Here is a 12,749-nt window from a genome sequence, read left to right as displayed (position 1 = left end):
ATGACGATATTAAGGAGGCAAGTCTATCGCTACAGCAAATTTGGTTGACCAAGTTAACAAAGTGATCCGGAAGACGCGAAGGTTTACGATTAGTGAGTTTTCCATACAATTTCAATAAATTCCACAATGTATGGAATTTTGAACACCGTTGGATCTTAAAAATATTGAGCAAGAACCATAAAATGACGTGTCTCACACGGATATATATTATATTATATAATATATGGCGTAAAGATTGTGAATCTACACTTTGATTTATTGATCTTTTGATTGGTTATCAATCAGTCTCACAAAATAATAAGGAAAACTATTTAAGAGACTGTTGTAACTAGACGAGCGAATTGAGTCCTGTATATAAATCCAGACGTTAAAGCAATGAATGCACATGCAGTTCACAAACGAATTTCAAAGTTTGACCTATATGAGAACAATGATTACGATGTTCTGGCTCCTTCTTGGAGAAATCTACGATCCTATATAGCAATAGCAAAATAATCAAAAAGACGTGCTCTTATTTGGTGTGGTTTTGGCCTATAACAATATCAATTCCACAAAAGAACTTTTACAAAAGTTCAAGTGGGAAATCTAGGTTGACAATGCTTCACTACCAACGAAAAGTTTCAAGAGGTTCTAAGGGTCTACTTGAGCTGTCTTTTACTATTTTAAATACCTCAACTTCCATAGAGATTTGATGGAAAAATAAGTATGATAATAAAATCATAAAAGAAATCAATCCTCGTAATATTATTCTGAGTATTTTTTCACCTCCCGTCATTTATATCAACGATAAGCTTCAGAATGTATATTTGGAAGTTTTTACCTCATTCCGCACTTTCGCAAAGAACTTTCAAATCTTAAATAATTGTCGAGATGGTAACATCAAGATATTTCTTGGTGTTTACATTGGGACCGTTATTTTTTCTATTTTTGTTAACAATGAATGGTTACATTTCTGGAAAATATATCTATTATGGGAAACACACTAATTAATTGAAAATACAAAAAACTCAAATAACTAATATAATAATTGATTTTGTAATAATTGATATTATATATTTTATACATAATAATAATAACATTGTATCATTTTACTCGTAAATTAATTGAAAAATATTTGCAAATATCATTTTAATATGAAGGCATCGTATTTCTAGGTCAACCTCCTTCAATATTCAATATTACCGAACCTAGTACTGCAACGGATCCAGAGCCGGAATACTATTTAGGTGATTTAATATCGGGAACATATTGCTCTCGAATTTTCAGCGACTGTGATAGGAAACACTGCCGTCTTCAGTCTCCCAACTTTCCGGGAATATACCCCCGTAATTTGACTTGCTACTACGCCGTCAGACAGCACGAGATACCACCAGGTGAGTATTTATTACATTAAAGTTAAAACAATTTTATATATTTTTTATAGATTCGTAACGCAAAAGAATCAATTTTGAGTTTTTATCGTATCCAATTTACAGATTTTATTTTTGCGATTTTACAAACTTATTCATAGTAATACGATAACTTCATATATTAGTAACATTATCTGTGTTTAGATCACCAGTATAGCTTGTTATAAAAAGGGTAATTTGGAATTCCCAAAAGAAGGTAATTTTTTCGAGGAATCAGTCGAAAGATGGAAAATGTAAATGAAATTGCACCTGTATTATGTATTTTTGATTGAGAGGGCCCCTGTTCCAGTGATAAAGTAACGAAATTGTTTATGTATATGTGTGCGTGCGTGTGTATATGTGTGTATTTGTAAATGAGTGTGTGTGTTCACGACAACTGTGCTTGATAACGTAGTACGAATCGAACTCGTCACTATGAACTGAACTAAGAATATGAACACTATGAAAATCTTACTGCTGCTGTTGTGATTGTGCTGTTGCGGCGTCTTCCGCAAGAACGCTGTGGTTGGTTATCGACAGACCGCTGTTCTGGATTTTGAACTGCTACTGGTACCTGTTTTCCTTCCTAGGTGGATAACCACGCATTTTTCTTCTGATGAGTTTTGTTCAGTATGTACACCGGTTTCTGTTGTTCGATCGTTACTGTTTTTTCTTATCCGCTGATGATGAAAGTTTTTCCCCTCGTTCAATCACTTAGCAAAATCCGTCATAAGGCATGCACCAGTTATCATTCGATATATGTTGGTCATAGGAGGTCTCCGAGCCGACGAACCCAGCAGACATTATCAAGAGCTACTCTGGCATTTCCTTCTTCTAGGAAGTAACCTTTCTCTCAATACCTTTTAAAAGTTCTAATAGCATGAAACTAACCTAACTCTCTCCGATATACCTGGTAGCACGTTTTAGGATAAAAACCAACATACATCCTTCTATTTTCCACACTGTTTCCTGTTACTTATTTACACGAATCCAAGCAAGATGTTGGATCGAACTATTAAGGACGCTCTTTCTCGGGTCAAGGACCAAATCTCGAATGCTTAGATCTCAGAGGGATATACATTTTTTTGCATATTGTTATGTTGTGTATACACTAACTTTAAGTAGTCATCAAACTTTGATTATTGTGCTACCTCTTCATCATGCTTGACCCTAAGACTAGGGCTCATAACACTGTTCGTGCATTACGGAAGAAAACTCGTAAAAAATTATAACAGCGAATGAGTAGCCCAATACGTAAATATTCTTGCATTTTCTTATCATATTTAGAATTATTTTCGATTTTCAGGTTGCTTAATTATATAATAAACTTATCTCAATTTTTGAACTATAATTCATTTTGCAAAAAGCATCAAAAAGGTGATGAATAACATTTAGATAAAAACCGAATAGTTGAATTGTTGAAACTGTTACTGATTTTTTCCTGATCCCTTGTATATCTCAATTACCTAATCACTGCTACTTCTACACTTTTTTCTTGTTTCGCTTCATATCTTCAATCTAGCCTTTCTTCTTTTATTGTTGTTATTACGTACTTAAATATCGTCAGAGTGCGTGACTATATTCTAAATTTCAATTCACACCAAATATAATAAAAATTTTGTGTAGTATCTTGGTTAAATTAACTTCATACTTAAACAGCAAAATTAAGAGCATAAGAAACATTGTGGGTTTTTACTGCGAGATTCGAGAACGTCTTTTTCTGTACGTCAAGGATACAAAATATCGTTTCATCCACCTGCTTCCCCTTATAAGACAACAACGTTCCTCAACTTTCATTTTGGAAGTTGAGAGTTTCGAAGTTTGTGGCCCAGTTCGAAATAAGTAGATACACAAATTGGAGAATTTTTTCCTTTATTTCTCTTTTTCTTCGTTCGGTGTGCCTGCTTGTTGTTATAAAGATTCAACGAAGTTATTTGAATCGAAATAGGGGATGGAAAAGCGAAATAAAAATGATTTGTCTTTGGTTTTCGACGACATTAATAATGCACAATGGTGAACCGAACTAGGGGTTATAAATAAAATCAGCTAGGCTGAAAAGTTTTGAGTGGAGCCAAAATTGGATTCGAATAATAGCAAACTTGAAATGACTTTACTAATATTAGGAAGATTATAGATCTTTGATTAAATCAGGTGATGACTACAAAGCTTTTTCAATGTGAAAATATCACGTACAGTATCTAAATGAATTGATCGTCATTATAGAGCAAATAAGTCACATTTGTGCAACTTTGTGAGACTTTGGAAGTAGTAACGAGTTTTTGAATGTATTAGAATGAAAAAATGATATTGAGTGGTTGAGCTAAGTCAAAAAGGACTTTGATACTTCAACTACTAGAGATCTGCACATGAGCATACAGTATGCTGAAATTGTCTGAATTGTCTGAATCACCCCATTCTGAAGATGTCAGCACTTATAAACATAAGTCAGTAAATATATTTGCACATGTGTTTGAAGATTTTCACTGGAATTTCAGCCACTTTGGAGGCTTAGTTTCATATAAGTGAGTGGTTGTGATGATTTTTTTGAAAATGAAAAAAATTGAGTTTCAAGGTTTCATTAAATATTTGCCTTGAAAGGCAAAATCAGTGGACTATTTGTATAAACTCAAAACAAGACTATATTGGAAAATAAAAACATATTTGGATAAAAAAATGTGACATATCTTTGATAGGACAGAAACTTCTCAGAAAATCATTGTAAAAAAGTAAAGGACTACACCAAAATATTCGACAGACAGATTTCGACAGTAGGATGGAATTTTATAAAACAGTATTGTCTATAAATTAATTCGTGCTGTTTGATAAGAGATGGCTTAACTTGTATAATATTACATCGTTCCAATATTCCGAACCTGCGTTGGAAAGCTACTGTCATTGTACGTCTTTTCAGTATATGCGTTAATAAAAATAATTTTTTTTCTCTCAAATATGTCGAGCTCTGTTCCTGAGAAAATTTTTTTGCGGGGAGTTCTTCTTGATTACTTTATTATGAAGAAAAATGTTGCCGAAAGTCATCGTATTTTGTTGGAAGTTTATGGTGAACATGCTCTTTTGGCTTGGAGGACGGTGAACGTCCTGGACAACCAAAAAAAATTTGAAGATGAAGAACTGGAAGCATTACTCAATGAAGATTGTTGCCAAACACAAGGAGAGCTCGCAGTATCTTTGTTAAATTAGGCATCGTTCAAACATCACCACATGAAAATGGTAGTTGAGTTCTTTTAGAAACTGTGTTAAACCTAGTAGGGTTGTTGTAACTTAATTCAAAATCAGTATAAAAACTGCACCTATTCTAACAACTAAATGAATGCATCATTACATTCTACTACATTACATTTACATTACTATTACCATATGAATATTTTATAGTGCCATTAATATTTTCAAATTAACACTCTATATTCTTTAACTGATGGTGTTAGAAAGTCTTGGTCATCATAATCCATTCGTTGCAGGAAAACACGCCTTAATCACCGTTCGTCAACCAAAAGGTCAGCTCGTATCCATACGTAGTCAATCAGCTTTATTTGGTACGGCAACACCAAGCGAAATTAAAGTATGGGACGCCTGTAACGACGTTCAAGATTACGTTACAATTTATGACGGTTACACTACGAGAGATCCTGTGATTTTGAAGTTTTGTGGAGGTGGTGAAGAAGTACCGCCAGCTGTGTCCAGTGGACATGAACTGCTTGTGGAGTTTTCGTCTTCTCCTTATGGTACTTTCTTGCATCCTACTCCCGTTCAAGCGTTGCATGGATTCCAACTAGAAGTTGAGGTAAATTAAGATTTTTTTAAGAAAATATTTTTCAATCAGCATAGTTCATAGTGTGTTTATACTTATGATATATAAATCTTAATAAACTGAACAGCAAAAACGTGATATAATTAAATGACTATTTAATCTAAGATCCGAATCGACCTTCACCGAGCTGAGAATCATTTTGACGCCTTATTATTAAATGTATACTAATTTTGAGTGATATTTAATGAGTAAAAAAATTAAAATAAAAGCATGCAATAAAACCAAATTTTCTTAAAAATAAAACTTGCATTCTAAGCAATTTTGTTCCTATTTTAAAAACGCTAGTAGCGTGTATTTCTGCTTCTGGATGTAATTGTTGCTAACATTCTCCTGATGATGCTTTCAATTAGGTGCTGTATCACTTCTTGAGGTATGTTCTCCCATTCCTCTAATGGCACTTGCTCAAGCTCATTTAAATTTTGAGGAGGTGGATTTCGATGACGACAGCGGCGTTTTAAAATGTCCCAGACATGCTCGATAGGATTCATATCTGGACTTCTTTGTTACCAGTCCAGGGTATGAATTCCTATTTCGCTTAGGTAATTCAGAACATCTGCCGCAACGTGTGATCTAGCATATCAAACGAAAATAAATGACCCAAACGAAGCGACGTGATTTTCAAAAATGTCAGTTATGTATCTTGTTGCGTTATGGGCGGGTCTAGGAAGAGACTCTAATTCTGTGCGGGCATCAAAACAAATTCTTCCTCAAAATATGATACACCGTCTTTGGAACGGCTCCCTAGGAATAATACAAAATTACGCAAATCTTCATCCTCGCCGTTTCGAATTTGATTACGTTGATCTGGACCTCTTAGACTGATTCTTGTCGCATCAGTGAATAAAACTTGGCACCAATTTTCCAAATTACAATCTAAATGTTGCCTTGCAAATCTTAGTCTAGTAACACGATGCTGCCTGGTTAGCAAAGGTGCCTTCTGCTATGTAGACCAGCATTCTGAAGGTGTCGTCTTATTAATCTATGAGAGATATTTACATTTCGGACTTCTCGTAAAAGACTGTTGAGCTCGACACTTGTCATTGACCGATTTCTTAATGAATTTAATTGCAATAAACGGTCATCTCGAGGAGTTAAAACTGAAGAACGTCCTTGTGCAGGCCTCCTAGAATGTGAACCGGTCTCTCGAAATCTGCCAATGGTTGTGTGGTGTACGCCAAACAGATTTGCCACTTCACGATAACTTTATCCCTTTATCTTTCAGTTTCGCGTTCACTTAACTGCCTAACTCTATTCATTTTTTTTTGTTTAACTAGTCTCGACTTCAACACACCTTGGTTAACTTAAATTACTGCTGTCCACAGGTTGTTACAACAATAGAAAGAAAGAAACATTAAAATATACATAAAATTAAAACTTTATAAAACCACAAAAAGTTATTTGCTAATAAGAAATTTCGCTACATTTTATCGCTAACATTTAAGATACTTAAACTTTTTGTGATAGAAAAAAAATAAACCCAAAAGATTAACATTTTAGGTTTTGATATCGAAATAAAGGTTAGTGCGTTATTTATGGCCACGTGTTTATATTAAAAATGAGTGTTATAAAAAAAATCCTGGACAGAATATTTTCAATTATTTTCAAAGAAATGATTTTATAATAAATGCCGCAATATTAATTTAATAAAAAAGTTTTATCCTGTATAAAAGTATAACATATTGGATGTGCAGACGTTGGGTTGTCTATTATTAACGTGTGCGAACTACTGGATTGCCAGGTATAGACAGATATATTGGTACCAGTTATTTTCAGTTGATTGGATAATAGAAAAAAATTTATATCATCATACGTGCGTGTGGAAATAAGTGACAGAGAGATCTAAGGTAAGTTTAAAAAGAAAGGAATTGCTTCTATAGCTTAGTATTGTGGAAAATTTTCCTCAAAACTAAACTTTTTTGGTATTTCTTTCTGAGGCATGTCCCAGATTTAATCATTCTTTGATGACGGATTTTTCTTGTTAATTCCTTCTGTGAAGATCCTAAATGACGTTTTCTATCACGCTTTCTAGTATTATGTGGTGAGGTAGATGATTTAGAGTCACATCTATTGCAGCTGTTGGGCACGATAGTATGGCCCTGATTGCACATATGCATGCCAGTCTCTGTATCTTCGAGGTGTTTAGACTAATGTTAATACCCCAAACCACAGCCCCATAAGTTATAATTGGTCTCATAATTGCCGTGTATATCCACAGTAGGCTTTTTTGGTTGTAGCCCTCAATTCATCTACACACCATAAATGCTTTCGTGGCTTTAGTGGATATATCCCTTTCGTGTTTGCGCTAGAGGATTTTATTATCTTGTGTGAGACCCAGATATTTTCCCTCTGTTTTCATTTCAATGGCTTGCCCGTCTAGTTTGAAGGATTGAGGTTTTCTTTCTAGTGAAGGTCCCACCGATCAACAACACCTTGTGTATTTGAGTCCTCTTTGAATTATGTGATTTTGAATTATTTAGATGACTATGTAATCGGTATATCCTGTCAAGATCAGTCAGTCCGCTTAAGAAAGACCTTCACAGTACAATAAAATACAAGATATCTCATTAACTGCTTCATAATTGTCAAAGTTCAAAATCGTAGCTCAAATAGTTTTCGAGAAATATACTGGACAGTTTGTATAATTCGATAACTGATAGGGAGCGTTCCTTCTTTACTCAATAGAAAAAATCTGACAATCACAAAAGCAAAGTTACTCTTAATGATCCAGAACATCTTAAGCAAATATAGATAAAAAAATATTATGAATCAACGATCATCTTGAGCAAGGAACACATGTACTTAAAATAAGAGGCTGTGTGGTTTTAAGAGGATGCAAAGATAGGATTGGATAGAAAAGAATATTCCAAACGTCTTAGAGAATCTCATGAAAAGTTTTTTTTCTTGGATGGAATACAAGCGTTGTTTGGAAAGTATTAAATAAAAATTAATTTGACAAATTTTGTGGAATAAAATGAATTCTAAACGATCAAAATTGTTTCCAAACTTCAATTTACTAGTGAACTTGATGCCCGTTCTCTGTATTTCATGCTAAATTTGATTATTCATACCCCTAAGTGGAAAATAAAAAAAAATCTCTTGGAACTTTATCAACATAATTACTTCTATTACGTTAACCTGACCCATTAAATCCAGTGCAATTACTGCAGCATCATTCTATGTATAAACCAAGAATATTCTCTTGGGAAAACGAGCATTTGAACTTTCTGAAACTTTGATCGGGAGTGTGACGTAGTTAAGAGCGAACAAATTATGAGTAAAAGCTTTTAAAATTTATGTTAAACGCCAGCTTATTCGACAAGATAAATATTTTGCCTTCGAGTTGGTAACTCTCACGAAAGTCCGAGTTCATATTTTTCTTTGCAGATTCAATGTTCTTTATTAATTTTCAATAACTTAATATAGAAAGACTCCTAAAGAGTTTAATTCCTGTATAAAATTGATTAATAATTTGAGAATTATATATGAGAATTTTATGGCTTTTGTTATATAGTGTGAAATGTTGAACAAAATTGTCAAATTTAAAATTTTTGTTCCTTATCAATTGCAGGACAATGGAATGTTAATAATTTATAAAAGTAACTAACCAGATAATAGAATTTTATTATTTTAACCAAGAAAATGTTCGAAATGTTATCTATTGATTATTAACTATATCTTAATCGCTTGGGGTGAATTTAATCTATTTGTTATTCGTGCTTTGAGCTTCCCAACATTTGCCGATTTCGTTTTAAAAACTCTGTTCAAGTATCACCAAGCAGTACACTTGCTAGGTAATAATGAGACCCCTCCTTCCTATCCATCTGCGGTATCCAGATATTTATAAACTGAATATGTAGAACATTATCATATACAGATTAGCCAATTGATTATATCACTTGATTTCCTAGCATCTCTGTTCTAGCATTTCGATTTTTTGGGCGTAAAGTATGACGTATTCTCATCTAAAGTGCCTTATCGTTGGTCTTAAATAGACAATTTTGCGAATCATCTTACCATTTAACGTAAACGTATATATATCGCGTCTAGTAATTTTAATATTTGATAAATGAATAAATGTTTCGTTTCAAACCTGAGTTATTTTTCTAATTATTCGTTGGGTAAAATAGCTACACATTTTGATAAATCTTTCTTTAACTGCTGATATTTGGAATTTTTGTCAGCACTTATGTATGCGAACTCTATATTAGAAACAAATACTACAAACGCTTTGAATTTTCAATGAAACATAACACACTTCTTGTAGTCTTCTGAATTCTTTTTATATATATCAAAGCTATAAAATAAATGCTAGTGTTACATCAGGACTATTTGCCCTATGAAAATAATACGGTTTATCTACGCAAAAGTCCCCACATACTTGGCTGGCTCTTCATAGTTTTCCCAAGTTTTAACTGTTGAAAATCCTGACTAATATTCTCTTTACTTTCTTGAACAGATAGAATCATTCTGTTTATGCCGCGTAATAGTGCTTTTGCAGCAAATCTCACTACTTTGGAGATGATGGAAAACAGAAAGTTGAAAATAGAATTAATTGGGAGAAAACCACCTGTCTTGGGTTTGCGATTGGTTAGATTGTGAAAACAAAAATTTTATATGATTAAAATAATTTGTTAAATATAAAAAAAGATTTAATTCATTGAATAAACTAAGCATATTTATGTAAATCCATGGAACCTAAGGAGACGCAAAGAACTAAGAAAATATCAATTCAGAAGAATATGTCTAAAACAAAAAGTATAATTTATCACTTCAATTTTTGAAATATTACATGAAATTTTAAAATAGATATTTATTTATAACGTGGATATAACAATCATATATAATAAATTATTTTTTTAAAAATCAAAAACTACATAAAAAAAGAAAGAAATCGGCTTTATTTCACAGAAATAGAGCCGAATTTTCGCGCTATTGATGAAACGTTGGTTCATCACTGCAAACGTGAAAAAAACGAAAAATCAAAACAATGAACTGAAAAGGGAGAACCGACTCCAAAGAAGGCAAAAACTGTTCCTTCTGCAGGCAAGGTCATGGCGTCGTTTTTTGGAATAATTTTTATTGACTATCTTGAAAAAGGAAAAACTGTCAACAACAAGTATTATGCGAAAATCAAGCAAAAACGGCCGCATTTGGCTAAGAAGAGAGTGTTGTTCCATCAAGGCAATGCTCCAGCTTACACATCTGTTATTGCAATGGCCGAAACGATTGAATTCAAGTTTGGATTGTTCCCTCATAAACCCTATGGAAAAATGTCTCGGTGGTCAAAGATTTTCCAACAAAAAGATGTGATGCAGGCAGTTAATAGCTGCTTTGAAGAGTTTGACGATTCTTATTATAAAAAGGGTATCGAACTTATTGAACATCACTGGGGAAAGTGCATGAAGCTGAAAGGAGATTGTTTTTTTTTGTTGGGCTAGGTACTCCTGAGACCATCCTCGTGAGTTGTTTAACATTTATATCCCTATAACAAACTTGAAAAATCATCGTTCAACTAGATATTATTTTCAATTTTTATATTGCTTCACAAAACAAACACAAATATTTGTAACAAGGACTGGCAAGGAAAGATGGAAATTTTTTGTCCTTAACAATATTAATATGTTACAATGAACTGTCAAACACCACTTTGTGAAACTTGAACTGTTTTAAATTAAATGTTAACGTTAGAGGAAAAAGTTAATCGATTAATACGATTATTGCTTTGTTCAGTGAAAAACACCCAAATATTGCACAGAAAAAAGTATTGCTTGGCGTTTGATTAAGGATTTCTGATAATATGAAGCATTCATCATAAGATGACCAACAATAGCTTGTGATGAAACTGAAATTTGTTCAAAAAACTGCAGTCATATTGGAACACCCTGTATTATATATAAATAATCCCGTTTAAAAATATTACACACAAATAACTCAAAATTGAGCGGAAATTTCAAAAATTCCCTGCCTTACGATTTATATCGTGATAAAATCAGATTAATTTCACTGAACACTTTTTCAAATAATTTTTCTCTGAGTAAAAAGTTTTCTTAATCTCTAAAAAGCAGAATTTTTCAGTCGTTATAACTTCCTAAGAGCAGGAAGATTTATAAATACTTTACAGAAGTAGTCTAACGATACTTTTAAGATTGATACTAAACATTTTCCCAAATCGTCTTTCCTTCAGTCTTCGGAGGAAAAAGTTTTGACTTCATGTTTTAGTTGTTCGTGGCGCTTGGTGAAATCAGTAGCGTACTTCATATTTAGTGCAAGTTATGTGGATATTAAATTTGATAATTAGTACAACAATAGGTTGAACCAGTTAACACAAAATGCTGGAAATCGTTGTGGTATGTTAGGGTAAAAGAGGCAAACATACTTCTTACAAGGTTTCCACTCAATTAAATCAAAAAAATAACTGCTACATTATATACACGTATAACTCAATTAAATTAAAAGTGGAAACTGTTTTCATAAAACTAGCTTACATTTGAATGTACTAAATAAAATGAAATTCATTTTCCTCATAACTTTTGTTAACTTATATCTTCACATGATTTATATAATACAAAAATATTTTGGGAGATTTACCTATGTAGGTAAGTAAATTAAAAACAATACTCGAGATTATCCTGACCCAAAAAAGTTCCATAAAAAACTCCACCACGAATTTCTTGTAATTGATATTTGATTTAATGATTGTCTTTCTTTTTGTTAAAATAATTTTTTGATTATAAATTATTCGCAATGATTTTATTGAACTATATATATGCGGTTTTCTAACACATATTTTGGAAAAATTACTTTTTTGATATATATCGTCTGTATTACACTATATATGGATAAGTAGAAAAAACTTCTAGAAACCAAACATGATTCACAATTCTAAAAATAATAGAAAATAAAATTTTTGGTATTTGGTGATGGTGTTGGAAAAAGTATGTGAAAATGTAGATACATATAGAAACTAGTACTTTTTAATAAATATAGAGGGTGTCCAGCATAAGAAATGTCGATTTCCATTGTTCATTTTGTATATTAACTAATTATACAAAAAGGAAGCCTTAATATTCGAAATATAACCAATGGTTTTCTATAGTTTAAACATAACGTTTAGCAATCCTCTTTGACATCTTGTTAAAACCATTCTTGGGCTAAGATGCAAATAGCTTACGCATAGCAGTTTCGACATCTCCTTTTATCCCACAGCTGGCTACAAAAAACAAGGTCGATAAGGCGCGCCATTTCAGCTTGTTAACTTGCGACACCAACTTAGTCCATCACCAAACGCCACTTCTTAAGGTCAGCACAGGTCGGATGTGAAAATGCCAGTCTAAAAAACCTCATAACGAGCGCGCGTGAAACGTTTTGTAACGTGGGGTCTAAACCTCAAATAAGAGCGGTGTAATAGCGCAATAAGCTTTGCAGACTGGAAAACCCTCCGTTAAACCGCACGTTACATAAGGTTTCGCGCGTGGATGATATGAGGTTTTTCAAATGAGTTTTCCGGCACTTTAGATCACTTTTTATGAGGGTTT

The 12,749-nt window shown here is 32.9% G+C and overlaps 1 protein-coding gene across 1 annotated transcript in view; it reads left to right on the top strand.

Annotated features, from left to right (window-relative positions):
• The window catches only part of LOC130901829 (uncharacterized), a 109,790-nt gene that overhangs the window by 59,413 nt on the left and 37,628 nt on the right, over nt 1-12,749 (top strand). The window contains exons 5-6 of the mRNA XM_057813451.1: nt 1,155-1,373; nt 4,865-5,187. Of these exons, the coding sequence (XP_057669434.1) occupies nt 1,155-1,373; nt 4,865-5,187 (542 nt within the window). The remainder of the gene's footprint in view (nt 1-1,154; nt 1,374-4,864; nt 5,188-12,749) is intronic.

Source organism: Diorhabda carinulata, chromosome X (genome assembly GCF_026250575.1).
Source record: "Diorhabda carinulata isolate Delta chromosome X, icDioCari1.1, whole genome shotgun sequence".
Lineage (NCBI taxonomy): Eukaryota > Metazoa > Arthropoda > Insecta > Coleoptera > Chrysomelidae > Diorhabda > Diorhabda carinulata.
The sequence above is the reverse complement of the archived record's forward strand: the minus strand, read 5'-3'. Positions and strand labels throughout refer to the sequence as shown.